Raw genomic sequence first — 26434 nt, 5'->3', positions numbered from 1 at the left:
CCCGGAATGTCCTTGAGGGGCCGGCAGCTCCCGACAGCGCTGGAGTGGATCTGCAGGGACGAGGGGGAGAAACTGCCCACGTCCCCGTGTGCACAGCAGACCCGAGCGCCACGACCTGCAGCCCTGACCGCCACCGAGGGGGGTCCTACAGCGTACTGGATAAAGGGTCTGAGCACTTCTGTAAACGGGAGATTTCACTTTTTTATGTGTGATAATTTGCAAAAATTCCTGAAAACGTGTTTTCCCTTTGTCATTAGGGGGTATTGTGTGGCGATTGATGTAAAAAAAGAATGAATTCGATCCTTTTTGAAATAAGTCTACAACACAGAGTGTGGAAAAAGTGGAGGGGTACTTTCTGAAGGCACAGTATGTTCCAGGTGTGCAGTGTGTACAGTATATATACTCCAGGTTTACAGTATATATACTCCAGGTGCGCAGTGTGTACAGTATATATACTCCAGGTGTGCAGTATACATACAGTGTAGTTTACATACTCGAGGTGTGCAGTGTGTATATAGACATACATACACACCAACTACAAGACAAGTTAAGTCTTGTGTCCAGCCCCGAGTCCTGATTGCTGCTACTGAACAGGCTTCAGTCAGGATCCCAGAAACGAGCCCGGCATTCACGGCCATTCCTCACTCTAGAACGGGCCTGGTGCCATCTGGTGGCTGTGCTGGGGACTGCGGCCCCACACCAGGGAAGGGTTAGAGCCTCATGACTCGCCAGCACAACTGAGCGACCCGCTGGCAATCTGTGCACAGCGAGCCACAGCAGAACTACAGGAACTACAAAGGCGCTGTTCTCATGTGGAGTGTTTCCCATTCCAACACGTTCTTGTAGCGATACAGCACATTTCAGGGAACAGCAGACCAGCCGTCAGACACCAGGGTCAGCACCCCACTCTCACTGACAGCACCCCGGGATCGTTAGTGACCAGGTGACCATTATAACACCAGTTACACAGTGTAGCCCAATACCCACACAGTCACTACATAAATGACATCATTAAGGACCCCTCTCCCACAGCTCCAGGACAGACACCACACTCCTGGTCAGGGCTTTATTAAAACAGGAAGAAAAATGAACAATAAAAAAAAATATAGAAATATTGAACTCGGAAAGTACACAGCATTTCATCTCGTGGGGGGCGTTGTGACTCCCATCATGCCCCTCTCCAGCTCTCGGCACGCAGTGCAGTCTGGTTACCAGACAGCGAAGAAGTTCAGCATCCCTGATCGTGTTCAAGATGAGAACTTTTGTCCAATTTAAAAAAAAAAACTTTCCATGAAACAGTAACGCTTTACAGTAAGTGACTGCTGTTGCTCGGCTCGTGGGGAGCAGCTCGTGAACGACCTCAGCCGCCAGTGAAGCAGGAGTGGGCGCAGTACTGCTGCAGTATGGCCAGCCTCAAGCCTGCGCCTCTCCAGGTACCCCCTGGACAGGGCCTGGGCTCCTCTCCTGCAGCAGAGTCCGAGATCCCACCTGTAGAGATACGGACCTCCTGGAGCGTCCACATCCACACACGCACGCACAAAAAGGCTCAGGAGCGTCCACATGCACACACGCACGCACACACAGGCCTCAGGAGTGTCCACGCACGCACGCACGGGCCTGAGGTCAGGTTGTTTGCACGAGCACACTCCTGCAGAGCGTGGCACCGCACGAGTTTGCAGAGTGGAGCCGAGCTGTCACCAGAACGCAAACCCCTCGTCACAACGGACGAAGGGGGGGCCGAACGCCCCTCGTCGAACCCTGAACACTCACTACCGCCTCAGGGAGCGCTGGAGCGCACCGCGGCGCCGCCCCCGACACGAGCAGGACCACGGGCCGCGGCGAGGCGCCGGGGCTGCTGGTCCGAGTCGCCCCAGCCCGGCCCGGCCCGGCCCTAGCTGCTGCCGGCGGCGGCGATGACGTCGGTGGACTGCGGGTCGCAGAAGGGCCCGAAGCGGCCGTACACGTCCCGCGCGCGCACGGCGAAGTAGTACTTGGAGCCGGACACGAACTGCGTGAGCGTGCAGGCCATGGGCAGCGGCAGCGCCTTGACCTCGCCGATCTTCTTCCACTGCGAGGGCGGCGCGGCGGGCGCGGGCGCGGGCTCCTCGTGGTAGGCGTACAGGTGGTAGCTGTCCACGGCGGCGCAGCTGCGGTCCACCTCCGTCACCGACCAGGACAGCACGATGCCGTTCTGGCTCTGCACTCGCGCCAGCTTCAGCTGCGGCTTCTGGGGGGGGGAGGTGCTGGCTGCCTCGGGGGGCAGGCGGGCGGGGGGCGGCGGCGGCGAGGGCAGGGGCGCGGGGTGTATGGGGAGCGGAGGGGGCGGGCAGGAGGAGGGGAGGGCAGCAGGAGGGGCCGCGGCCGAGCGGGCGGACGAGGGGTCCTGTGTGAAGAAGAGCAGAAAACAGGGTCAAACAGCCAGATCTAGTCAGCATGTTCACAGTAGACAACTGCTGCTCGTATGCAGGGCAGCGAAAATAAGACTCCCAGTGCACAGCAGTCTGATCCACTCCAGGGTTTACAGTGCTGTCAGTCAGACTCCCAGTGCGCAGCAGTCTGATCCACTCCAGGGTTTACAGTGCTGTCAGTCAGACTCCCAGTGCGCAGCAGTCTGATCCACTCCAGGTGTGACAGTGCTGTCAGTCAGACTCCCAGTGCGCAGCAGTCTGATCCACTCCAGGTGTGACAGTGCTGTCAGACCCCCAGTGCACAGCAGTCTGATCCGCTCCAGGTGTGACAGTGCTGTCAGTCAGACTCCCAGTGCGCAGCAGTCTGATCCACTCCAGGTGTGACAGTGCTGTCAGACCCCCAGTGCACAGCAGTCTGATCCGCTCCAGGGTTTACAGTGCTGTCAGTCAGACTCCCAGTGCGCAGCAGTCTGATCCACTCCAGGGTTTACAGTGATGTCAGTCAGACTCCCAGTGCGCAGCAGTCTGATCCACTCCAGGTGTGACAGTGCTGTCAGACCCCCAGTGCACAGCAGTCTGATCCGCTCCAGGTGTGACAGTGCTGTCAGTCAGACTCCCAGTGCGCAGCAGTCTGATCCACTCCAGGGTTTACAGTGCTGTCAGTCAGACTCCCAGTGCGCAGCAGTCTGATCCACTCCAGGTGTGACAGTGCTGTCAGACCCCCAGTGCACAGCAGTCTGATCCACTCCAGGGTTTACACCAACTTGTACAGAAGAGTCTGATTTCAAGTCAACTAAGTGAAGGGTGATTCCATTTAAAACCACACACCATGACTCCACCAGCTCAGACTGCTCTGATATTTTGCATCATTAGAAATAAGATACACATCCCTGCACTGTTACGTAGGTTGCCGTAAATGTTTGAAAGCTTGACCATTAATTTGGATTCCTCGTGTCCTAATCTTTTTCGGAGAGCAGTTCAATGAAATGTGGATATTGGAAACTATGTTGATGAATATTTTAAAAACCCAAACTGACCAAAGTGTCCATTCTGGGTGCTGTCAATCAGCTTCATGTCTCACAGACCAAACGATATTTTAACAAAAGAACGTTACAGGGATGCTTACCTTAACTCGAGACAAATAATTCCAGAGCAATCCGAGAGGGTGGGGGTCTAAATCCTAGCTTTCGGCGTGATGGGAGGACCCTCGAGCTACATGAATACGTAGCATCAGAATTAAACACTACTGCTCGAGGTCACGATGGCGGCGAGGTTATTAGAAACAGCCAGAGCTCTGCTGTTCAAGTCAAAGCGATCACTGTCATACAGGGCTCCCTGGAGGAGGCACTCTCCCCCCGGACCTGTTCACACCTCCAGACACAGAACACTGCTGGTCTCCAGACCCCCTGGTGAGAGTCAGGGTTAGGACTGGTGTGCTGGTCCTTACCTGCGAGGGCCGATGGTGGACAGTCAGCTGAGGTCCACTGACAGCGTACTGCGTCCCAGACCTGACAGGCATACCTGGGGACACACACAGACCTTAGACACAGCTCAGCAGGAAATTACAAACTCAACAGCTCAAAACGGACAACAGACGCTGAAATTCAATGCAGTGTTAACATACTGTAGTGTGCAGTCAGTGTCTATTTTAACCCCCTTCTCTCTCAGTGCAGTGTCAGTGTATAGTAGTGTGCAGGAGGAGTGTGTGTATTAACCCCTCTCTCAGTGCAGTGTCAGTGTACAGTAGTGTGCAGGAGGAGTGCGTGTATTAACCTCTCTCTCTCAGTGCAGTGTCAGTGTACAGTAGTGTGCAGGAGGAGTGTGTGTATTAACCCCCCTCTCTCTCTCAGTGCAGTGTCAGTGTACAGTAGTGTGCAGGAGGAGTGTGTGTATTAACCCCTCTCTCTCTCAGTGCAGTGTCAGTGTACAGTAGTGTGCAGGAGGAGTGTGTGTATTAACCCCTCTCTCTCTCAGTGCAGTGTCAGTGTACAGTAGTGTGCAGGAGGGGTGTGTGTATTAACCCCTCTCTCTCAGTGCAGTGTCAGTGTACAGTAGTGTGCAGGAGGAGTGTGTGTATTAACCCCTCTCTCTCAGTGCAGTGTCAGTGTACAGTAGTGTGCAGGAGGAGTGTGTGTATTAACCCCTCTCTCTCAGTGCAGTGTCAGTGTACAGTAGTGTGCAGGAGGAGTGTGTGTATTAACCCCTCTCTCTCAGTGTCAGTGTACAGTCTATGTAGTCACTACCCCAGTACCTGTGGTCTGGGGGCTGGCCTGCCTGTTGCTGCCTGTGATGCCCTGGCTCTGTGTGGACCCTGCTAGGCTGCGGGGGGCCCCTGTGTTCATGGGAACAGAGGTGTAGACAATCTGGGAGGGGAAGGATGTTGCGCGGGGGGCCAGCGGGCGGCAGGAGATGGGGTTCTGAGGCCGCTGGAGGACATTGACTGTGGTTTGAGCTGGAAAGAGAGAGAGGGGTTAATAATAGAGAAACTGTTTATACTAAACACACTGACTGGACACTCCAGTACATGAACACTGCACTGAGAGAGAGAGAGGGGTTAATACAGACACACTGACTGGACACTCCAGTACATGAACACTGCACTGAGAGAGAGAGGGGTTAATACAGACACACTGACTGGACACTCCAGTACATTAACACTGCACTGAGAGAGAGAGGGGTTAATACACACACACACTGGACACTCCAGTACATTAACACTGCACTGAGAGAGAGGGGTTAATACAGACACACACTGGACACTCCAGTACATTAACACTGCACTGAGAGAGAGAGAGGGGTTAATACACACACACTGACTGGACACTCCAGTACATTAACACTGCACTGAGAGAGAGAGAGGGGTTAATACACACACACTGACTGGACACTCCAGTACATTAACACTGCACTGAGAGAGAGAGGGGTTAATACAGACACACACTGGACACTCCAGTACATTAACACTGCACTGAGAGAGAGGGGGGTTAATACACACACTGACTGGACACTCAGTACATGAACAGGCCCCTCAGACAGCCCCCTGTCCTCACTCACTCGTTGGCAGGACGTGCATGGTCGTGGTGCCGGCCTGTGTTTGGGGGGTGGCGGCGGGTGCGGGTGCCACAGGAGCGGGTGGGGGGGGCGCTCGCTGCCCCAGGGGCTGCTGCGAGGAGGAGGAGGTGGAAGTGGAAGATGGGGACTGCGCTTGCACAGGTGCCTTCTTCACTCCTGTCACTGGAGACAGACAGACCCGTCAGTAGCTGACCGAGGCTCCTGTTGCTGTTAAACGCCGGAGCACAGCCCTGCCCACAGTGCCCACTCCGACTCGGGGCGACCCGGAGCGCCCACACCCACTGCAGAGGAGCCCCTCACAGCAGCACCCCAGCGCCTCAGCCCTGCACCAGCCGTCCCCCTGCTCCTGCTCCCCAGGGGCGCCCCGGGGTGCCCCGAGCCAGAGGGAGCCATCCGTGGGCGCACTCACCCTGAACGTCGTCGTCGTCCTCGGTCAGGTCAATGACTGCTCCCGAGCTGGAGGGACGGCCCGCCTGCAACACAGCGGGACACCGTCACAGCGGGGAGCCACGAGCACCCCACTTCTGCAACAGCACACTGACTAACAACAGCCTTGTTCTATATAGCGCCTTCCCCAGGGGCTTGCCGAACGGGAGAGAGCAGTACAGGTCCCACACGTACAAAGGGCAGAGCACCCCAGTGAAAGCCCCCTGAAGCACTCGGGCGCTCGGGGAAGGTGACTTGAGGTCACCGTGAGGACAGACCCCCCGAGAATCTGCAGGACACTGAACTCAACCCTGGACAGACTGTGACACAGAGCTACCGGAGTGGCCACGGCGGGCGGTGTCCGCGGGCACGCCGCCGGACGGCACTCTTACCTGAGGCAGAGCCCTGGTGGTGGAGTCGGCCGCGCGGTTCGTGGGCTGGGTGTCTGAGGCGAGGGGAGAGGAGAGAGAGGGGTGAGCAGAGAGCAGAGAGCAGAGAGCGGCCCCTGCCTGGTCTACGTGGCTGAACCCATCTCATATAGCGCCTTTACAGGAGGCTTCTCGGAGAGCCTTACAGTGAGACCCTGAGAGCAGAGAGCAGCGCCAGCTACAGAGCGGTTCAGTAAGAGCCCGTCTGAAGAAGAAGGTTTTGCGTCACGATGGGTGCTGCCCAGGGAAGGTGACTCCCCGATATTCCAAGTCTGGGGCGCAGAAAGAGAAGCCCTGACACCCCCGGGGCGCAGTCGGGTTCGGGGCACAGACAGACGAGCGAGGGCTGTGGGGGGGGGGGGGCACGAGGGTTTTCTCACCTGGTCTGGCTGCGGGCCCGCCCCCTGGCGGCGCGGCGCCCCCCGGCGCCCGGGCGGAAGGCGTCGACGAGGTCACCCCGACGACAGTCACCGCGGCGCTGCCGTCCGCCCCCGGGGCCAGCGAGGGCAGGGCGGCGCGCGAGGCGGGGGCCGACGACGCCCCTGTCACGGGCGCCCCCACCACGCCGGGGCTCCCGTACAGCGTGGCCCGGGCTATCGCCATCTGGGGGGCCAGGGGGGACCCCGACTTCTGCAGGCTGGAGGTGGCAGCGGCGACGGGGGCCGCGGCCGACTTGGCGGGGGTGGTCTTGCCGTGGGGGGTGCCCCCCGCCAGCGCGACGGGGGCGGCCGACACGGGGATCAGCTCGATGCCCGAGGCGGGGCTGCTCACCAGCGCCCCCGGCGGGGCGGCGGCGACGCTGAGCGGAAGCTGGATGAGAAGGGGCTGGATCGAGATGGGCTGCGGAGCAGCGCCGGGGGTCGAGCTGGAGGCCACCGAGGTCGTGACCCCGGCCGGCAGGGGCGTGGCCTTCAGGGTGAGGCCCCCCGGTTGGCCGAGCGGCGCGGGGGCGGAGACCGAGGTGGAGGTGGGCCCCGTGCTCGCTGCGGTGCTGATGATGGACAGCACGGGGGTCACCACGGTGTTGACCACAGAGGCGGCGGCAGGCTGGGCGACGGCTTTGATCTGCACTGGCTGAGGAGCGCCGCCTGCTGGGGGGGAGAGGGAGCGGAGTCAGGGGGGGCTGAGGGGAGAGAGCTGGGAGCCTGGTGTGCAGAGAGGGGGGGGTGACGGGACCGACCTGCTGGTGCGACTGGCGTCTGGCTGGGCAGCTCGGCCCGGCGGGAGTCCAACAACGTCCTCACTGTGGTGCTGCTCCTGCCGGCCGAGAGGAGGACAGCGGTGAGACGGAGGCACACACAGGGCAGCGACAGCTGAGGTCTGCCTGTGTGCTCGGGCCACTACTTGCTTAACGAGCGCCAGCAGGGATTGTGCTTACCGGTAAACGGCTGAAGGGGTAGCAGATGGAGTGCCTGCACTGGCCGCCTGAGAGAGCCAAGAGAGAAACACCGTCAGATCAGCTGCGCTGGGACGGAGGCCAGAAGCTCTGGGCTCCCCAGGACAAACTGCACGTTTCAGAAGGTGACAACCTCCACCGGCACGAAGTTAAACCCAGCACCTTTCTGCAATGACGATGCACAGCTGGTATTTGCTTTGTAAGACAGCGACTGTGGCCGGTCAGTGAGCGCTCAGTAACACCCCCCCGGCAGGAAGCACAGACTCCAAACGGAGTGGGTCACACTGGAGCCTGCGCTCCCAATGAGAGCGCCTCTGGCCCCTCCCTGCGCCCTGTCCCCTCTCCCCTCTCCTGACGTCTCCTCTGTCACCTCCTGACCCCCCCCTCCCCTGTCACCTTCTGACCCCCCTCCCCTCTCCCCTCCTGTCCCCCCTCCCCTCTCCCCTCCTGACCCCTCCCCTGTCCCCCCTCACCTCCTGAGTCTTCCTGGCGTCCTCGCGGGCCTGGGTGGCAGCGCCCCACTTCTTGGCCAGCCGCGCGTACTTGGCCTGGCGAGAGACAGCAGGAGGGACGGCTCAGAGCCACAGAGCTGGGGCCCAGACAGCCGCACAGGGCTCTCTTACTGAGCCTCTCCCTCAGCCTGCTGCACAGGCCTGACTGCAGTGTGTGGAGTGTGCTCAGTGTGTGCAGTGTGTGCAGTGTGTGCAGTGTATTCAGGCTGCTCAGGCTTGGTGCCCGAAGTGTGCGTGCAGTGTGCTCAGTACCTGCAGTGTGTTCAGGGACTGTTCGTGTCTCTTGCTGCAGTCCATCTTCTCCACTCGGTCCCTCAGCTGCTCCAGGCTCTGCTCAAACATGCTCCACTGTACCAGCTTCAGCTGCTCCGCGATGATGCGCTGAACCGCCTGGACACATAGACAGACACTTCAGAGCACTGACCTCGGCCTCACGCCCCCTGACCCCTGACCCCAGTCTCCCTCGCTCCCCTGCTGACCTGCACGCTGCTCTCACCCTGACCCCTGACCCCAGTCTCCCTCGCTCTCCTGCTGACCTGCACGCTGCTCTCACCCTGACCCCTGACCCCAGTCTCCCTCGCTCTCCTGCTGACCTGCACGCTGCTCTCACCCTGACCCCTGACCCCAGTCTCCCTCGCTCTCCTGCTGACCTGCACGCTGCTCTCACCCTGACCCCTGACCCCAGTCTCCCTCGCTCTCCTGCTGACCTGCACGCTGCTCTCACCCTGACCCCTGACCCCAGTCTCCCTCGCTCTCCTCCTGACCTGCACGCTGCTCTTACCCTGACCCCTGACCCCAGTCTCCCTCGCTCTCCTGCTGACCTCTGACCCCCGTCTCCCTCGCTCTCCTGCTGACCTGCACGCTGCTCTCACCCTGACCCCTGACCCCCGTCTCCCTCGCTCTCCTGCTGACCTGCACGCTGCTCTCACCCTGACCCCTGACCCCCGTCTCCCTCGCTCTCCTGCTGACCTGCACCCTGCTCTCACCCTGACCCCTGACCCCCTCACTCCCCTGCTGACCTGCACGCTGCTCTCACCCTGACCCCTGACCCCAGTCTCCCTCGCTCTCCTGCTGACCTGCACGCTGCTCTCACCCTGACCCCTGACCCCAGTCTCCCTCGCTCTCCTGCTGACCTGCACGCTGCTCTCACCCTGACCCCTGACCCCCGTCTCCCTCACTCTCCTGCTGACCTGCACGCTTCTCTCACCCTGACCCCTGACCCCCGTCTCCCTCGCTCTCCTGCTGACCTGCACGCTGCTCTCACCCTGACCCCTGACCCCCGTCTCCCTCGCTCTCCTGCTGACCTGCACCCTGCTCTCACCCTGACCCCTGACCCCCTCACTCCCCTGCTGACCTGCACGCTGCTCTCACCCTGACCCCTGACCCCAGTCTCCCTCACTCCCCTGCTGACCTGCACGCTGCTCTCACCCTGACCCCTGACCCCAGTCTCCCTCACTCCCCTGCTGACCTGCACGCTGCTCTCACCCTGACCCCTGACCCCAGTCTCCCTCACTCCCCTGCTGACCTGCACGCTGCTCTCACCCTGACCCCTGACCCCAGTCTCCCTCACTCCCCTGCTGACCTGCACGGTGCTCTCACCCTCATCCCTGACCGCTGTCGTTCCTCCGAGCTGCACTGACCTTCTCCAGCTTGGCGGACAGCGCGTCCCTGGCGCTGATCTTCACCTCCAGCTGGGCCTCGTACTCCTCCTCCTGCAGCAGGCGCGGCCTCTTGGGGGGCTCCTTCGCGCGGCCAGCCGGCGCCCCGCCCTCGGTGCCCCCGTCGCCGGACAGCTGCCGTTTTCGCTGGGCTGGCTCTGCGGCGCACACGAGGGAGCCGTCACCCCAGAGCGGCCGCCAGCGGGGCCAGGGCCGGGCCGGCGGCCGCGCGCACGCTCGCCACTTACCTGTGTCCTCGGGGGCCGGGGGAGACGGGCGGGGCGCGGGGCTGCCGGCGGGGTCCGGCTCTGTGTCCATGGGCTGCTCGCCCGGCTCGGCACGCTCGCCCTCCTCTCCGGCCTGCTTTTCCGGCGCCGCCTCCTCCCTGTCCGCCGGGCCCTCCTCCTCCTCGCTGAGCACGAGGAAGCCCTCGCTGGGCTCGGGGTCGGAGACGGGCAGGGGCGAGGGCGCGCCGTCGCTGGGAGGCGGCGAGGAGGAGGAGGATGAGGGCAGGAGCGGGGGGGTGGGGCTGGACAGGTGGGCGGGCGCCAGCTTCTCCAGGATGGGCACGATGCCGCTGCTGTCCGGCTGCGCCGCGCCGGGCTCGGGGGACCGCGGCTCCTTCGCCTTGCTGCTGGCGGCCGGCGGCGACGGACGATCGCCGGAGCCCGCGGGCTCGGTGTCCATGGCGACGGGCCCCTCGGCCCCCGCTCCGTCCTCGCCCGGCGCTGCTGCAGCAGGGGAGGTGCTCCCGGGGGAATTCTGGGATCGCCGCGAGGGCAAGGACACGGAGCCTTCCGAGTCCAGCTTCAAAGAGCCCACCTGGAGACGACACAGGAGGGAACGGCTCAACCTGTCCCCAGTGCAGCCCTCACCCGCACACCCCACTGCCCCCCCTCTCTCTGAGCCTCACCAGAGCTGTACCCCCTCTCTCTCTCTGAGCCTCACCTGTGCAGTGCTCTCTCTCTCTCGCTGTATCTGCTCCTTCTCCAGGGGGGTCAGCAGGATGATGGGGGAGGGTGCCTTGCCCCCCACGCTCTCTGCCTCTCTCCTTGTGTCGCCCCTCTCCTCTCCGGCTGGCGGGGAGGGGGTCCTCACCCCTTCCCCCTGCCCCTCCTCGTTCGTGCCGTTGCTGAGCCCCGGGGCCAGGTAGGGGGGACCCCGTGAGGCCTCCGCCTTCTTCAGAGCCGCGGCGGGGTCCCCCAGCCCCGGGGAGAGGCTGGGGCTGCTGGGGTTCAGGGGCTCGGGGCCCTCGTCCACCTCCGCCTGGGAGGGGGAGAAAGAGAGGGAGAGGACAAGCGAAGGGGACCCCGCCTCCCCCAGAGGGCGGGGAGAGGGGCTGCTGTTCGCCTCTCGGCCCTGGAGCTGGGGCGACCCCGCCAGCTGGGGTGCAGCCTCATTGTCGGGGTGCTTGCCGTTGACGAGCGGTGTGGCAGCGTCGGGGGCCGGCGCGGAGGAAGGGGAGGAGGTGAGGGTGGGGAAGTTCGGGGCGTCTCCAGTTTTGGGGCTGCTCTCTCGCGTGCGGTGTATGGACTCCAGCTGCTGCCTGTCGCTCGCTCTCATCGTCTTCCTCGCCCGGAAAACCTTCTTCTGGGGCTCCTCTGCTACGGCCACATCCATCTTTCACCTGAGAGAGAGAGGGGGGGGGGGAGGGGTTAATGCAGACGCCCCGACTGTACAGTAAGTCCACTGCAGCAGCACTGAACATCTGCACATGCCCAGCGATCATGTGACCGCCCTGAGCGTCACGGAGGCTGCAGTACGCAGCTCAGCCACCAGATGGCACACTAACACTATCCTGCTGGAAACAGCACCTACACGACGCTCGAGCGCAGGGACAGGTGCTCCAGCGGTGCCTAGAGAGGGAGAACTGTCGGTGTTTGGTCAGACTGGGTGATGACCGCAGGGCTCGTCGCCGAGATCCTGCCTCAAGCCCGTCCGGTAGCAGCAGTCAGGACTCCGGACTGGACCCCAGACTTGACTCCTGCTTCCAGACACAGCATACAGCAGCACTAGCAGGCAGAGCCGTCCGGCGGGGCCTGACGCAGACGCTCGTGCGGAGAAGCGGGACTCTCCCTGTACCCCCGGGGGCAGGACGCACAGAGGCCCGGGCTCCCTGCCCGCACGAGGTGCTGTTTGTGCAGCCACCCCACCGTGACATCACACGGGCCCGCCCCCTCCATCTCCCCCCGCTCTCATTGGTCCACGGGCCCCAGCCAATCGGCAGAGCTGCTCCCAAAGTCTGCTCGGCAACAAGGATGATGTCACCGGCTACAGGTCCCTGCCGGCTACAGTGAAACCAGTTCTGCCCGAGCCTCGGCTCGTCGGGAGTCAGGCAGTTCTGGGCCGCTGGGCTGGGCTGTTTGCAGCAGAAAGCAGCCGTGCAGCCAATCGGCTTGGAAGAGCAGAGCGGCAGTGTTCAGTTACTGTCCTGGCCCGCTCAGCGCGGGACTCGAGTGAACCCCGGTTCTCTGAGCCCCAGAGCCAGCCTTCTCCGCCCCGGGCCCAGGAGACCTGGGGTACTGCACCCCAGACTTCAGAACCGCACTGCCGCGAGAGCGACTCGCCTCCAGGGACTCCTGGACCTCACGAGCGCCACACACCCCAGAAACCCGATTTCAGACCGGGCTGACCTGCAGCCCGACCCGACCCGCTCCGTCGGGGCAGGATCCCAAGCTCCAGGGGCAGGAGCTTTGAGAGCAGATACTGGGATCGTCCCAGGCCTGCGAGGGATCTGACTGCTGGACCCGCGGACGATGCTCGGGAAGCAGGCCGGACAGGGCGGGCTCACCCCAGTCCCAGCCCTCAGCCCTGCGCTGACCGAACAGACCCGCTCCCACCCCTCCGACCCCTCAGCCTTCAGAACCAGCAGGGAAACACAGGCAGGAGCCACAGGGAACAGGAGTCAGCGCGAGGCCCTTCTGTACGCAGAGGGTGGTGGGGGTGGGGAACACGCCGTGGAAGCCGCAGCTCGCTCTTGCCAGAAGACGGCGGAAAGCGAGCCAGCCGCCGGGCTGTCGCGCGTCGTCGCGCGGCCAGGGATCTTCCAGGGGACCGGAACTGGGGGCCCCACTCCAGCACCTCCTCTTTGCGCGGAGTGGTCAGACGGCGGCCACTCCCGCAGGCGGTCAGACCAGGCTCGGCGAGACCGAGAAGCCCAGGCTGGGGGGGTACCGCAGGGATGTGTACCAGAACCACGGCTCTTCCCGGTTTCGACTCTGGTGCAGCTCGCAGACCACTCCCAACACTACAGGAGTGGAAGATCCGGACTCGGCTCCACACAGGGCTTGAGCTGAGCTCATCGCCTACAGCTGCCAGGCGCCGCGGGCAGGCAGTAAGAGTGTACACAGCACCAGAGCCCACGCAGGACACGCCGGACAGCTCCGGTCATCATGTCAGAGATGAGCCGACACAGACCTGAGCCGAGTCTCCCGAGGAGCCCCGTTCACGTTCGCCACCCTCAAACCCCCCGACAGGCTCAGCCCAGGGAGCTTCAGCTGCACCAGACAGGCAGGACCGGGGGGACACCAGGAACAGCCGCAGGGAAGAGCAGGGGGCACTTCTCTACACCAAGGGTGGTGGGAGGGTGGAACAAGCTGCCCAGTCATGGTGCAGTTGAAGCCGATACCCTGGACTCTTTCCGGAAGCAGTGGGACGAGAAACTGGGATCAGTTAATATGAGCCTTCACACGCACCGGGCCGAACTGCTGCCCTCGTTTGACCTCCACTCTGTTCTAACGTCTCACAACCTTCGTGCATCTGATACAGCCCCGTTATTCTCCCAGGCCTGAAAAACACCTTTACCTAAAGGAGGACTACGTAAAACTGTGCGGGAGATTCATCGCATTCTCATAGAAATAAAAAAATCAACAGCTGCAGCCAGGGGCCAGCGCTCACTGATTCAAGCAGCTCTAGAGCAGATCCCTGAAGCAAAGGCCTTTGGGAAACACAGTTAATAAAACGGTCAAACACCTCCCAGCAATTAGAGCTACACACTGTCAATTCAATCTACAGATATCACAACAGCTCAAAATACTACATCTCCCAGAAGTCAACACTCCAGTTTTCTCCAAGGTAAAAGCCTGTATAATTCTGCACCTGTGTCACACAGTTCAACACGACCTGCAGCTCGGGGCAGTGGTGCTTCAGGCAGCAGGACAGCGTGTCCTCGAGCTCTGCCTGGGGAAATGACCCCTGTGCCTGACCGCGCGGCAGTGTGGACTAACCCAGCAAGCACAACCCACACGCCTCCCTTCCCTCTGCCAGCAAGAGACTGGTAATCCGCCCTGCTCTCCAGCGCAGGTCAGCCGGTCACACTATACCCCTACAGTCCAGAGACTGCCGGTCCAGTCTGGGTCACGCTGTACCCCTACAGCCCAGATATCACCGGTCCAGTCTGGGTCACATTGTACCCCTACAGCCCAGAGATCACCGGTCCAGTCTGGGTCACGCTGTACCCCTACAGTCCAGAGATCACCGGTCCAGTCTGGGTCACGCTGTACCCCTACAGTCCAGAGACCGCCAGTCCAGTCTGGGTCACGCTGTACCCCTACAGTCACCTCACTGTAACCATACAGAGATCATTAGCCTTCAACACTAAATGGCACAAATTTCACTGAAGCTCAACGGGCTGTGACTGGAACCTCACAACAGCGCCCCCCTGTGGGTCAGTGGGGTAGTGCTGTCAGAGCGATCTGCTCAAGTCCAGGACAGGAATTAAGGGTGGTCAGGCCACACACAGCGCGCGAAGGAACTCCGTCAGCGGCACAAGGACCCGGTTCTGGGCCCGTGAGCTGGAGAGCTGGAACAGAACGCACAGGAGAACCGGGCTGTCCGAGTGAGAGGAGTGCCGGTGATGGGCCACCAGGTGGCACCGTCACTCTCTGGTGCTGACCAGCTAGTCCCTGCTCTCTCCCCCATGCCAGCACAGAAGGCAGCGGTCCAGCTTTTCTTGATCCTGTCCGGACCAGAAATTCCAGAGCTACGGCCCGGACCGCGCCGGTCCGTACAGCAGCTCCAGTCTATGCTGCGCTGTGCCATGAAACCCAGCCCAGGAAACCTCAGCTCTCGAGTCACTGAGTTTTGTAGCCACTTTCCCACCAGCCTTCCTGGCACGGAAACCTCCAGATATCCTGTCTCATCCAGCGCAAACACACTTCGGTCACCACAGCAAGCCCACGAGGCCAGTCCGCTCGGATCCCCGGCACGCTCGGCTCCGCTCCAGAGGCTGACCCGGCCCCCACGAGAGATCACGACACCCAGGCTGCCCAGCGGGACAAACATCGCCTTCCCGGCGAGCGTCTGCATCAGGCCCTGCAGGACGAGCTCTTCCACCTGTGCCTCAGACTTAAACACAACAGCCCAAAATATCCATCAAGCACAAATCCAGCCTTCCATTCTCCTCCCACTGCCTGGCTCCACCCCTTCGCACGCCGACGCAGACGCAGGCCGACGCAGACGCAGGCCGACGCAGACCGGACGCGCAGCAGCGAACACGCAGCCGGCGAAGCAGGCACCTCGGCAGCCGGCGGTCCCCCTGCGTGGCGAGACGACTCCTGCAGCAGGCGTGGAGCAGGAGCAGGCCGGGAGACTGCGAGAGGGAGCGCCAGCCCCGGAGAGCAGGCTGGAGGAGGAGGAGCAGGGCCGGACCAAGCGCTGGGGCGCGGGGGTGAGGGGGTGGAGCCGGCCTGGCAGAGTGGCCGCAGGGAGACACACAGACACACACACAGGCAGAGCGAGTGGAAAATTACAGCAGCCTGGACTGTACCACTCAGCACCACAAGGAGGGGGGGTGAGGGGGGGAGGGGAGTTCAGCTGAGCTGATTGATGACTTTTTAAACAACAAGATGGCAGCACCAATCCTGGTGCCCCAGCTAATGACAATAATTGCCTGGGAAATGAAGAGTGCTCAAGAGCACCAGTGAAGGGTTACTCTGCAGCAGGAGCGGAGAGCGTGCTCCACATCTCCCCAGCTCTACGTGGTGTTCAGACCAGCGACAGATTTATATTGAACCTCCTTCATTCCCAGTCCTTTCTCCCAGAGACTGGGAAAACTGGGGTGTCAGCACCCTGTTGAGAAACGCCTGTACTTACCACCAGCCTCCCTAAACACCCGCTTACCCGAGTCAGAACAACACTAACACCGCCGTGCAGCTAAAATAACTTCAATGGATGAGGCCTATAAATAATCACAGCACAGTCTGTACGACTTCCTGGAGTAAAACCTGGAGTGGATCAATCTAGTGAGCACTGGGAGTCTGACAGCACTGTCACACCTGGAGCGGATCAGACTGCTGCGCACTGGGAGTCTGACAGCACTGTCACACCTGGAGTGGATCAGACTGCTGCGCACTGGGAGTCTGACAGCACTGTCACACCTGGAGCGGATCAGACTGCTGCGCACTGGGAGTCTGACAGCACTGTCACACCTGGAGTGGATCAGACTGCTGTGCACTGGGAGTCTGACTGACAGCACTGTCACACCTGGAGTGGATCAGACTGCTGCGCACTGGGAGTCTGACTGACAGCACTGTCACACCTGGAGTGGATCAGACTGCTGCGCACTGGGAGTCTGACTGACAGCACTGTCACACCTGGAGTGGATCAGACTGCTGCGCACTGGGAGTCTGACTGACAGCACTGTAACACCTGGAGTGGATCAGACTGCTGTGCACTGGGAGTCTGTCTGACAGCACTGTAAACCCTGGAGTGGATCAGACTGCTGCGCACTGGGAGTCTGACTGACAGCACTGTCACACCTGGAGCGGATCAGACTGCTGCGCACTGGGAGTCTGACTGACAGCACTGTAAACCCTGGAGTGGATCAGACTGCTGCGCACTGGGAGTCTGACTGACAGCACTGTCACACCTGGAGTGGATCAGACTGCTGCGCACTGGGAGTCTGACTGACAGCACTGTAACACCTGGAGTGGATCAGACTGCTGTGCACTGGGAGTCTGTCTGACAGCACTGTAAACCCTGGAGTGGATCAGACTGCTGTGCAGCGAGAGATTCATAGCCTCCCTCCCACGCTGGTAAACAGCAAACTGTCTCAATTGAGCCCTGCTCAGAACACCAGACAGCACAGGAAATAACTCAGCGTCCTTTTCGGCACGACACAGCCCTGTTCCCGACAGCCATGACGGGGGTAACTCTGAACACTCTGCCAGCGGTCCCCTCCCCCGGCCCTCCCCTCCCCCGCTGCGCCGTGGTACAGCCCACGCTCAGCCAATGGGTAGGCAGCTGGAGAACTGGTCTGAGCCGGTCTGCCGCAGGGGAGGGGCGAGTCACAGCTGCTCCCTCGCTCTAGAACCGCAGTGAGGTCACGTTCCAGAGCCAACGGACCCTTAGCTGCGGTTCTAGATCAGACAGCAGAGCAGAACCCTCACAGGGCACAGAGCACAGACAGCACAAGGCACATACAGCACAGAGCACAGACATCACAGGACATAGAGAGAACAGGGCACAGAGCACAAAGCACAGAGAGAACAGGGCACACAGCACAGATTGCACAGAGCACAGAGAGAACAGGGCACAGAGCACAAAGCACAGAGAGAACAGAGCACACAGCACAGATTGCACAGAGCAGAGAACAGGGCACAGAGCACAAAGCACAGAGAGAACAGAGCACACAGCACAGATTGCACAGAGCACAGAGAGAACAGGGCACAGAGCACAAATTGCACAGAGCACAGAGAGAACAGGGCACAGAGCACAGAGGGCTCAGAGAGAACAGGGCACATACAGCACAAAGCACAGACTGTACAGAGCATAGAGGGAACAGAGCACAGAGCACAGACAGTTCAGAGAGAACAGGGCACAGAGCACAGAGAGAACAGGGCACAGAGCACAGAGAGCACAGAGAGAACAGGGCACTGCGTACAGAATCCTGCAGGCACGTCAGTCATCTAAAGGGCAAAGACTGCTTCCTCACTGTTTAAAATGTGAGCCTTTCATCAGATGGGAGAACCCAAAGACTAAGAGCCTGCAGCTGCAGTGCAGGAAGAGGGAGAGGGACTGTCCTGTCTGACCGCTGGCCCTGTGTCCCAGGAGGCTGCCGGTTCGAGCTGGTCGGGGGATGAGTGCCTGCATGTCTGTGGAAATCCCCTGCTCCGCGCTGCAGCAAGAGCATGCACTGCTGCCAGCTGCTTCGCTCTGCGAAGAGGACCGAGTCGCTCGGCAGCACGGGGCCAGCCGAGCTGCTCCCCTCCCCCGCTCCGCAGAGGTTGCCAGGCGACGGCGGCGCGGCGGGGGAGGGGCCGCGGGCAGACATCAGCGGAGCTGCAGTCCGAGACACGGAGGGAGACAGAGCTCTTCCTGCAGACGCCAGAGCTGCTGTGGAAGCTGGCAGCACCACGAGGCACCCACAGCCCCCTGCTCCCTGCATGCATCGCTGCCGGGCCGCGAGGGAGGCGCAGAGGGCGCGCCGGCACTCTGGCACGACAGCGCCGCACTTCAGAGCCACAGGGTGCAGCGCAGCTCGCTGGCCCACACCAGCCCACAGCAAAATGAGCCGCACGAGCAGGCTGGTCCTGAGACTGAGGTCCAAAACAGTCACCAGTGACTGTGAGGAGGCTCCGATACCCCACTGTGTGACCCCAGTCTTCATCAGAGAGAGGAGGCTCCGATACCCCACTGTGTGACCCCAGTCTTCATCAGAGAGAGGAGGCTCCGATACCTCACTGTGTGACCCCAGTCTTCATCAGAGAGAGGAGGCTCCGATACCCCACTGTGTGACCCCAGTCTTCATCAGAGAGAGGAGGCTCCGATACCCCACTGTGTGACCCCAGTCTTCATCAGAGTGAGGAGGCTCCGATACCCCACTGTGTGACCCCAGTCTTCATCAGAGAGAGGAGGCTCCGATACCCCACTGTGTGACCCCAGTCTTCATCAGAGAGAGGAGGCTCCGATACCCCACTGGTGACCCCAGTCTTCATCAGAGAGAGGAGGCTCCAATACCTCACTGGTGACCCCAGTCTTCATCAGAGAGAGGAGGCTCCGATACCCCACTGGTGACCCCAGTCTTCATCAGAGAGAGGAGGCTCTGTCGCCCCACTGTGTGACCCCAGTCTTCATCAGAGAGAGGAGGCTCCGATACCTCACTGGTGACCCCAGTCTTCATCAGAGTGAGGAGGCTCCGATACCTCACTGGTGACCCCAGTCTTCATCAGAGAAAGGAGGCTCTGATACCTCACTGCGTGACCCCGAGTGAAGAGGCCTGGATCAGCTTGTCTCAGCTGAAGATTTGCTTTGTATCTATACTTCAGCACACTGGACAGGTCTGGGGTCTTCACTAAGCTCACAGGCTGTGTCAGGACTTCAGCACACTGGACAGGTCTGGGGTCTTCACTGAGCTCACAGGCTGTGTCAGGACTTCAGCACACTGGACAGGTCTGGGGTCTTCACTGAGCTCACAGGACAGGCTGAGTCAGGACTTCAGCCACACTGGACAGGTCTGGGGTCTTCACTGAGCTCACAAGCTGTGTCAGGACTTCAGCCACACTGGACAGGTCTGGGGTCTTCACTGAGCTCACAGGCTGTGTCAGGATTTCAGCACACTGGACAGGTCTGGGGTCTTCACTGAGCTCACAGGCTGTGTCAGGACTTCAGCACACTGGACAGGTCTGGGGTCTTCACTGAGCTCACAGGCTGTGTCAGGACTTCAGCCACACTGGACAGGTCTGGGGTCTTCACTGAGCTCACAGGCTGTGTCGGGACTTCAGCACACTGGACAGGTCTTGGGTCTTCACTGAGCTCACAGGCTGTGTCAGGACTTCAGCCACACTGGACAGGTCTGGGGTCTTCACTGAGCTCACAGGCTGTGTCAGGACTTCAGCCACACTGGACAGGTCTGGGGTCTTCACTGAGCTCACAGGCTGTGTCAGGACTTCAGCCACGCTGGACAGGTCTGGGGTCTTCACTGAGCTCACAGGCTGTGTCAGGACTTCAGCACACTGGACAGGTCTGGGGTCTTCACTGAGCTCACAGACTGTGTCAGGACTTCAGTACACTGGACAGGTCTGGGGTCTTCACTGAGCTCACAGGCTGTGTCAGGACTTCAGCACACTGGACAGGTCTGGGGTCTTCACTGAGCTCACAGGACAGGCTGAGTCAGGACTTCAGCCACACTGGACAGGTCTGGGGTCTTCACTGAGCTCACAGGCTGTGTCAGGACTTCAGCACACTGGACAGGTCTGGGGTCTTCACTGAGCTGACAGGCTGTGTCAGGACTTCAGCACACTGGACAGGTCTGGGGTCTTCACTGAGCTCACAGGCTGTGTCAGGACTTCAGCACACTGGACAGGTCTGGGGTCTTCACTGAGCTCACAGGACAGGCTGAGTCAGGACTTCAGCCACACTGGACAGGTCTGGGGTCTTCACTGAGCTCACAGGCTGTGTCAGGACTTCAGCACACTGGAACAGAAGCTTCACTCAGGAGGAGGAACAAGGGCCTGGTGAGGATCCAGTCTTGACCTTCAAACGACGATGCAGGGTCCAGAGTAACCCCAGTTTCCAGCTGCTACACCCCAGTCCCCAGCTTCTTGAGGCCGATACTGGGAGGCCTTGTCACTGCCTCACGGTCCAGCTCAAGAAACTCCTGCCGCTCCCCATCACACAAACACCCATGAAGCCCAGAAACCACAGAGCAGAGACTCCTAGACTCCACAGCAGCAAACTAACAAGTCAGGACCCAGCACAGAGCCCTGGGGAACGCCGGCAGCCCTGCGAATCGGCCTGGCTCAGGAGCGCAGAGAGGCGATCCCCGGCAGGACCGCCGGGAACCACACTCCCTGGCTCTGCTGGCTGCCTGAACACCCCATCTTCACAGGCAGCGTCACTGAACACAACTGGAAAGGAGAGAGCACTGAAATAACTAATCTCAGGCCTCTTCTCCCTCCAGGCTCACACCATCCCGCGCTCAGGGGGCTGGGAGATCCCCGAATCGGCCGCAGACTGAGGAGGGTGTGAGCGAGATATTCACTCCCAGTATCCCGCTGCTGAATTAATAACGTCTCTGCAAGCCCGAGTCATGCAGGGCTATAACTGCACCCCAGAGACAGCGCAGGGAGAGCAGAGAGGCCTGATCGCCGGTGTGCTGAGGGTCCAGTGTGCTGACATCTCCGCATTCTGCACTCCTGAAAGCCTGTGGACCGGGCCTGTGGCGCTCCGGGCCTCCCTCCCGGCCTCGCTCCGAGTGGCTCAGGGCTCACAGGCAGCTGAAACTGGGCCTTCCTGCCTGTAACCTCATGGCAACCCTGAATCTTCCAGAGCCCAGCTCCAACCAGAACTTCAACAACACCCGGCTCTGCCTGACCCAGTACAGAACCGGGCTCTGCCCGACCCAGTGAAGAACGGCCTTCTCCCTGACCCAGTACAGAACCGGGCTCTGCCCGACCTTGCTGAGAGCCGGTTCAGAACCTCAGTCACGGCAGCAGGCCCTGCTCTTAGATCTCATCAGAAAGGTCACAGACAAGAGGAGTCAGTAGCTCAGTGGTCCAAGGACCTCACGCAGCTGCTTCCTGAAAGAGTGCAGGGAATCGGCTGGGCAGCTTGTTCCACACCCCCACCACCCTCTGTGTACAGCCCCGCTTGTTCTCGGTTAGGGCGGAGAGGTGTCAAGGGGTCACACCCAAGCTGAGCTGCCGTGGCCCCGCCCCGCCCACACCCACTGAACACGAAACACTCGCGACAAGTCGCAGAAAACCCGAGCGCGACCCGCCCACAGCAGGCGGCGGGACCGCCAGTCCACAGCAGTCTGATCCACCCCAGGCTCAACTACCAGCAGCACTCCGACAGCACTGGGACCAGAAGATGGACACTCTGAACAAACCCGCTCACAGGGGCGCGAGGCTGGAAGTCCAGGTCACCAGTACGGTCTGCAAAGGGCCGCTGGCAGCCCACGACTGGGAGAATGCACACACAGCACAACACCATGCACGAAACGGAGCAGACACTAACACAGCAGCACTATATCTGGCAGGGCTGGGGCCTTTTGTGGACCCCGCAGGGCCTGATGCAGACACTCGTGCCAGAGGTGAAGGTGGGCCAGACCTGTGAATTTCTGGGGGCGGAGCCTGGCCCGGACTCTGTGCCGTTATGAAACTATCAGAGCCGAGCAGAGATCAGCAGCACACTGTCCCCGCTGACATCACAGTCCCGCCCCCCCGCCCCTCCCCCTGATCTCATTGGCCCACAGCCCCCAGCCAATCAGCGGGGCAGCTCCCCAAGTCTGCTCGGCAACAAGGATGATGCAACCAGCTACAATAACACACTTCCACAGGCCCTGCAGAGGCAGTAAACAAACACTCACAAAGGGGGGGGGCTGTGCAAATGACACCGCACAATTCCGCCAGCGTGCACACGGCAGGGCCGCCGCCAACACGCACAGCTACAGGGCCACACGCAGACGCTCGCGGCCGGCTGCAGGAAGTGTGAAGGCAGCGAGAGCCGTCTCTCTATAAACCCCGAGCCGGGCGAGGCTCAGGCGCTGGGGCTAGTGCTGTGACACAAACACAGCCAACAGCGCCCCCCGGAGGAGGAAAGTCAGCTGACCCCAGGCTAAGGCAACCCCCCCCGCGTGCCCAGGCCGGGCTGAGGGGTGAGAAGAGAGAAACTGCCCCCTGTGTGGCGCCAGGCTGCACGGCTGGGTGCGCCCTCAGGGGTACAGGGGTACACTCAGGCTGCGGAGGGCTGACCGGGCCTCGCAGGCCGGACTGGCAAGTTCGCTCCAAGCGTCAAAGAGTGGCGTCTGACATGAAGAGGTTTCACACTGTAAGCCTGGAAACGACAGAGCCAGTGTGAGAGGATCTCCAGCGCACTTCCACACACTTTCCTGAAGGAAACATCACTGCTGAGACCCCCCCCCCCGCCCCCCCTCTGTCGGCCATTTTGTCTCGTCCCCGAGGCAGCCGGGCCCAGCCTGGCTCTCTCTGCTCAGAGCTAAGATGGCCGCCGCTGCTGTTCCCAGACTGCCCTGCAGAGGTCAGAGTGCCAGCCTGCCTGTCTCACAGACAGCAGCACAACCGCAGGGCTGCTCTTAAAGCGACAGCGCACCCTAACAACCACAGCCGCAGCAAGGGACACGGAGCCAGGCATCGTCATCATCATCGTCATCATCATCACTCCTGTAGAGCAGCTGAACAGACACTCAGTCTGTAACAACACGTCTGCACCTCTGTGTCCTGTGTCAGGGTGACAGTGGGGTTACAGACAGAGACTGGACACTGGAGCTGGAGAGAGGATAGAGTCACCCAGAGCCCCTCACTGACACCCTTCATCATCATCATCACTCCTGAACAGACACTCAGTGTGTAACAACACGTCTGCACCTCTGTGTCCTGTGTCAGGGTGACAGTGGGGTTACAGAGACCGGACATCCCATCATCACAGAAAGGTCAAGAGAGAACCTTAAACAGCCAGGCCCTGCTGCTGTTGCCATGGGTGGTGTGGCCTGCTGTCTCCGTGTGGGGAACTGCAGTCCTCACTCCAGTGGACTGCCTGCTTGTTTATGAAGAGGCACAGTGATCTCCGCCCACAGCTCCAGCACAGTCCAGTTTCACCGAGACAGAGAACCGTGAAGACAACGGCTTCTTCTTCTTCACCGGAATCAGACACTCACAAGAAAGAAGGTCTTCGGGCCGCCAGCCTCGAGCCCAGTGATCATGAAGCCTTTCCACACAAGGCAACAACAGGGCTCCCATCACTGCGACCTGCTGTCGCCTGGGAACAATCACTACCTCCCACAGGAGACTCCATAAATGGCGTCACTGCAGTTCTTCAACGCTTCTGGGGACACTAAAATGCCCGAGCACTTCCACAGTTTTTACAGTAACTCAACGCCTGAACTAATTCAAGCCTTTGAATGTTTATGATGTCACTTCAGAATGTCAGGGTACTATGATGTCACTCCAGTGAGCCAGCATCCATGATGTCACTCCAGTATGTCAGGGTATTATGATGTCACTTCAGTGAGCTGGCATCCATGATGTCACTCCAGTATGTCAGGGATACATGATGTCACTCCGATGAGCCAGCACCCATGATGTGATTCCTGTACGTCGGGGTACGATGATGTCACTCCAGTATGTCAGGATTTATGATGTCATTTCAGTTTTCCCCGACGCAGGATAGGACAAACTATTTGGGGAAGCAGCTGCCTGCAGAGAAGGCTTCTATCAGAGAAGAAAGGCTGAACCCAGAGGATACTTCAGCAGCCCCTGCAGTTCAGGGCTAGCTCCCGGAGCAGCAGAGCGGTTCAGAGCACACCAGCAGGACGTAGCGCCAGGAGTCGGAGTCTACAGTCCTCTGCAGACCCAGAGGGATCGCAGGACCCTGTGCCCCAGTGCGTACCGAGTACAATCCTCTCACCCAGTCACCAAGAGTGTCTTAGATGTAGTCATCTACAATCCTCTGTTATACAAAGGAGCTGTAATGCCAGAGAGGAACAAATTCTCACTAAGTACAGACACCTCTACAAGTTTACCAACACGAGGAGGCTGTTGGGCCCACCAGGATAGTGCTGACAATCGCACCCGGGTGCTGGGCATGTCCTGGCTACAGTCTGGTCACACGCTGTGCAGATATCGAACCCAAGTCCTCCTGGGCGGACGGTAGGCACCGTACGACCGGACCTCCAACAGGTCTGAAGACAGGAATCTCAACCAGCTACCACAGACCAACACGCTTTGTTGAGACTCTAGAACCAACGCCGCAAGCGTCTGCGTCAGGCCCTGCAGGAAACAGCACTGCCGGGTTTGTGCCTGCTCCATTCTGTGCTCGGTGCTGTACCCCGGAGCCGCAGGACAGGGCCGCTCTTCAGCCCCCCCCCAGGAATCGCTGTTGCCCCAGCTGCGCTCCGGTACCGAGCTCGGATTTTCCGAGCCCGAGCTCGAAGGGCCAGCTCCGCGGAAAACACCCTGAAGAACACAATTCCGCCCCTGGGGGCGACAGCACCGGCGGCCCTGGCCCGAACCCCAACACACTCGCACCCCAAAAACCCGGCAAGTCAGAAAGAGCTGAGCAACAGCAAGAAAGTCCCTTTAAAAACACAAAGGCCTCCAGAGCAGACAGGGCGGACCGCGCAGACCCGCTCGCTACCGCCCCATGCCCCGCCTCCCAGCCCGGGCCGGGAGAGCGCCCCCTCTGTCCTCACCGCCGCACGGCACGCGGCACGCCTGGTCCCCGCTGGCCCAGCAACCAAGCCCGGAAACCCCCGAACCCGCCAACACTTACTGGTGTGCCGGAGAGCTCGCGGCGTGGCGCAGTCGTGGCGGGTGCGTCTGCAGCAGGCCCGGGGACAGAGACCGAGAGAGCACAGCGAGGCCCCTGGCGGAGCCGAGCGCTGCCTGTACTGAGAGCAGCTCCCTCCTCCCTCTCACACACAAAGAGCAGGGGGAGGAGGGGGGAGGGGGGAGGAGGCAGGGCCGACACACACACTTGCGCGCGCGCACACACACACACACACACACGCCCCTCCCCTTTTCACCAGTGCACACCCCTCCCCCCCCCCGCTCGTGCCCGCCTCACGACTGCACACGCAGGAGGACCGCGTGCCTGCTGGGGGGAGAATCAAGTCAGTCATTCGTTCCCCTAATCGCTCAGCTCTCCGTTTCCTGCTTCTCTCTCTCTCTCTCCTCCCCCCAGCCACGCTATGTGTCCTCCCTCCTGCCCTCACTTCTCCCCCTCCTCCTCCCCCTCCCCCCCCGGCCGGCTGGCTGGCTGTACAGACAGGAGGCACTTCCTCAATGCAGCAGCCATGCAGCCTGAGCCTCTGTGTGTGTGTGTGGTGTCACATCACGCTCATGAGCTGCTCATCAGCCCACAGAGGGCTAGATTCTCAGCACAGCACAGCTCCGGCGGCTCGGGGCGGAGCCGGTGGGAACCCAGCCCTCGCCTGCCCCCGCTGCCCCCACAGCAGAGCCCCGAGCCCTCTGCTCCGCGCCCGGGCCAGAGACAGCGCTGCGGCGCCACTGTCTGCTCCCGCTGGAGGGAGGGGAGGCTCGCGCGCCGACTCCGGTCCGGGGTTTGGAGCGTGCTGTAGCTCCGTCGCTACGGAGACAGGGCTCCGGGGGAGGGGAGGGTGTCAGGGTGGTGCGCACGGCTCTGCTGTTCCCCGTTACCAAACGGTCAGAGCAGGACCACAGCAGAGCGGCCAGCCGGTTCGGAGCGGCCCCAGAGGAGCTGGCCCAGACCGCCAGGTAGCTCCCAGGAGCTTTCCTAGCAAACCTCGTCTCGCCAGGAAACACGGCCTGAGCAGCGGTCCAGCCCGGTCCAGTCAGGCAGCCCGGCAAACGCTCCTGCCCCAGGCACAGCTGCCCCGAGGGCAATCCCAGGCAACACACAGGGCCAACGAGTTGGTCAAGCGCTGCATCTTTGTAGCAGAGCACCTTGCTGAAAGTTTATTTATCTTTGCGGTTATTATTATGGAAACAGCCCACATACAATTCAGGCCGCTCAAATTATTTAAGGACAAAACAAACAGGATTTCTCAGAAAATCTGGAAAACATCATGGCCCACTTGGGCACTGCTGAGACC

At 60.8% G+C, this 26434-nt stretch overlaps 1 protein-coding gene across 7 annotated transcripts; it reads right to left on the bottom strand.

Moving 5' to 3' along the window:
• Nucleotides 1–1052: 1052 nt before the first annotated feature.
• atf7ip (activating transcription factor 7 interacting protein) lies at nucleotides 1053–25510 on the bottom strand. 7 transcript variants are annotated; one of them, XM_088930812.1, is made up of 15 exons: nucleotides 25132–25510; nucleotides 10849–11527; nucleotides 10149–10722; nucleotides 9883–10058; nucleotides 8495–8632; nucleotides 8204–8278; nucleotides 7713–7759; nucleotides 7515–7591; nucleotides 6715–7425; nucleotides 6299–6351; nucleotides 5890–5953; nucleotides 5463–5642; nucleotides 4660–4860; nucleotides 3856–3929; nucleotides 1053–2383 (listed from the first exon to the last, which is right to left on the bottom strand). In XM_088930812.1, the coding sequence occupies exons 2-15, from the start codon at nucleotides 11518–11520 to the stop codon at nucleotides 1892–1894; spliced, it is 3534 nt and encodes a 1177-aa protein (XP_088786938.1). In that variant the 5' UTR covers nucleotides 11521–11527; nucleotides 25132–25510; the 3' UTR covers nucleotides 1053–1891. The 7 variants fall into 7 exon arrangements, with proteins under 7 accessions (XP_088786938.1, XP_088786941.1, XP_088786939.1 ...); XM_088930815.1 differs by having other exon boundaries at nucleotides 6715–7422; XM_088930813.1 differs by lacking the exon at nucleotides 25132–25510 and adding an exon at nucleotides 15417–15859.
• Nucleotides 25511–26434: the final 924 nt, after the last annotated feature.

Source organism: Atractosteus spatula, chromosome 13 (genome assembly GCF_055471065.1).
Source record: "Atractosteus spatula isolate fAtrSpa1 chromosome 13, fAtrSpa1.hap1, whole genome shotgun sequence".
Taxonomy (NCBI): domain Eukaryota; kingdom Metazoa; phylum Chordata; class Actinopteri; order Semionotiformes; family Lepisosteidae; genus Atractosteus; species Atractosteus spatula.
Note: the sequence above shows the minus strand (reverse complement) of the source record. Positions and strands in the feature narration are given on the sequence as shown.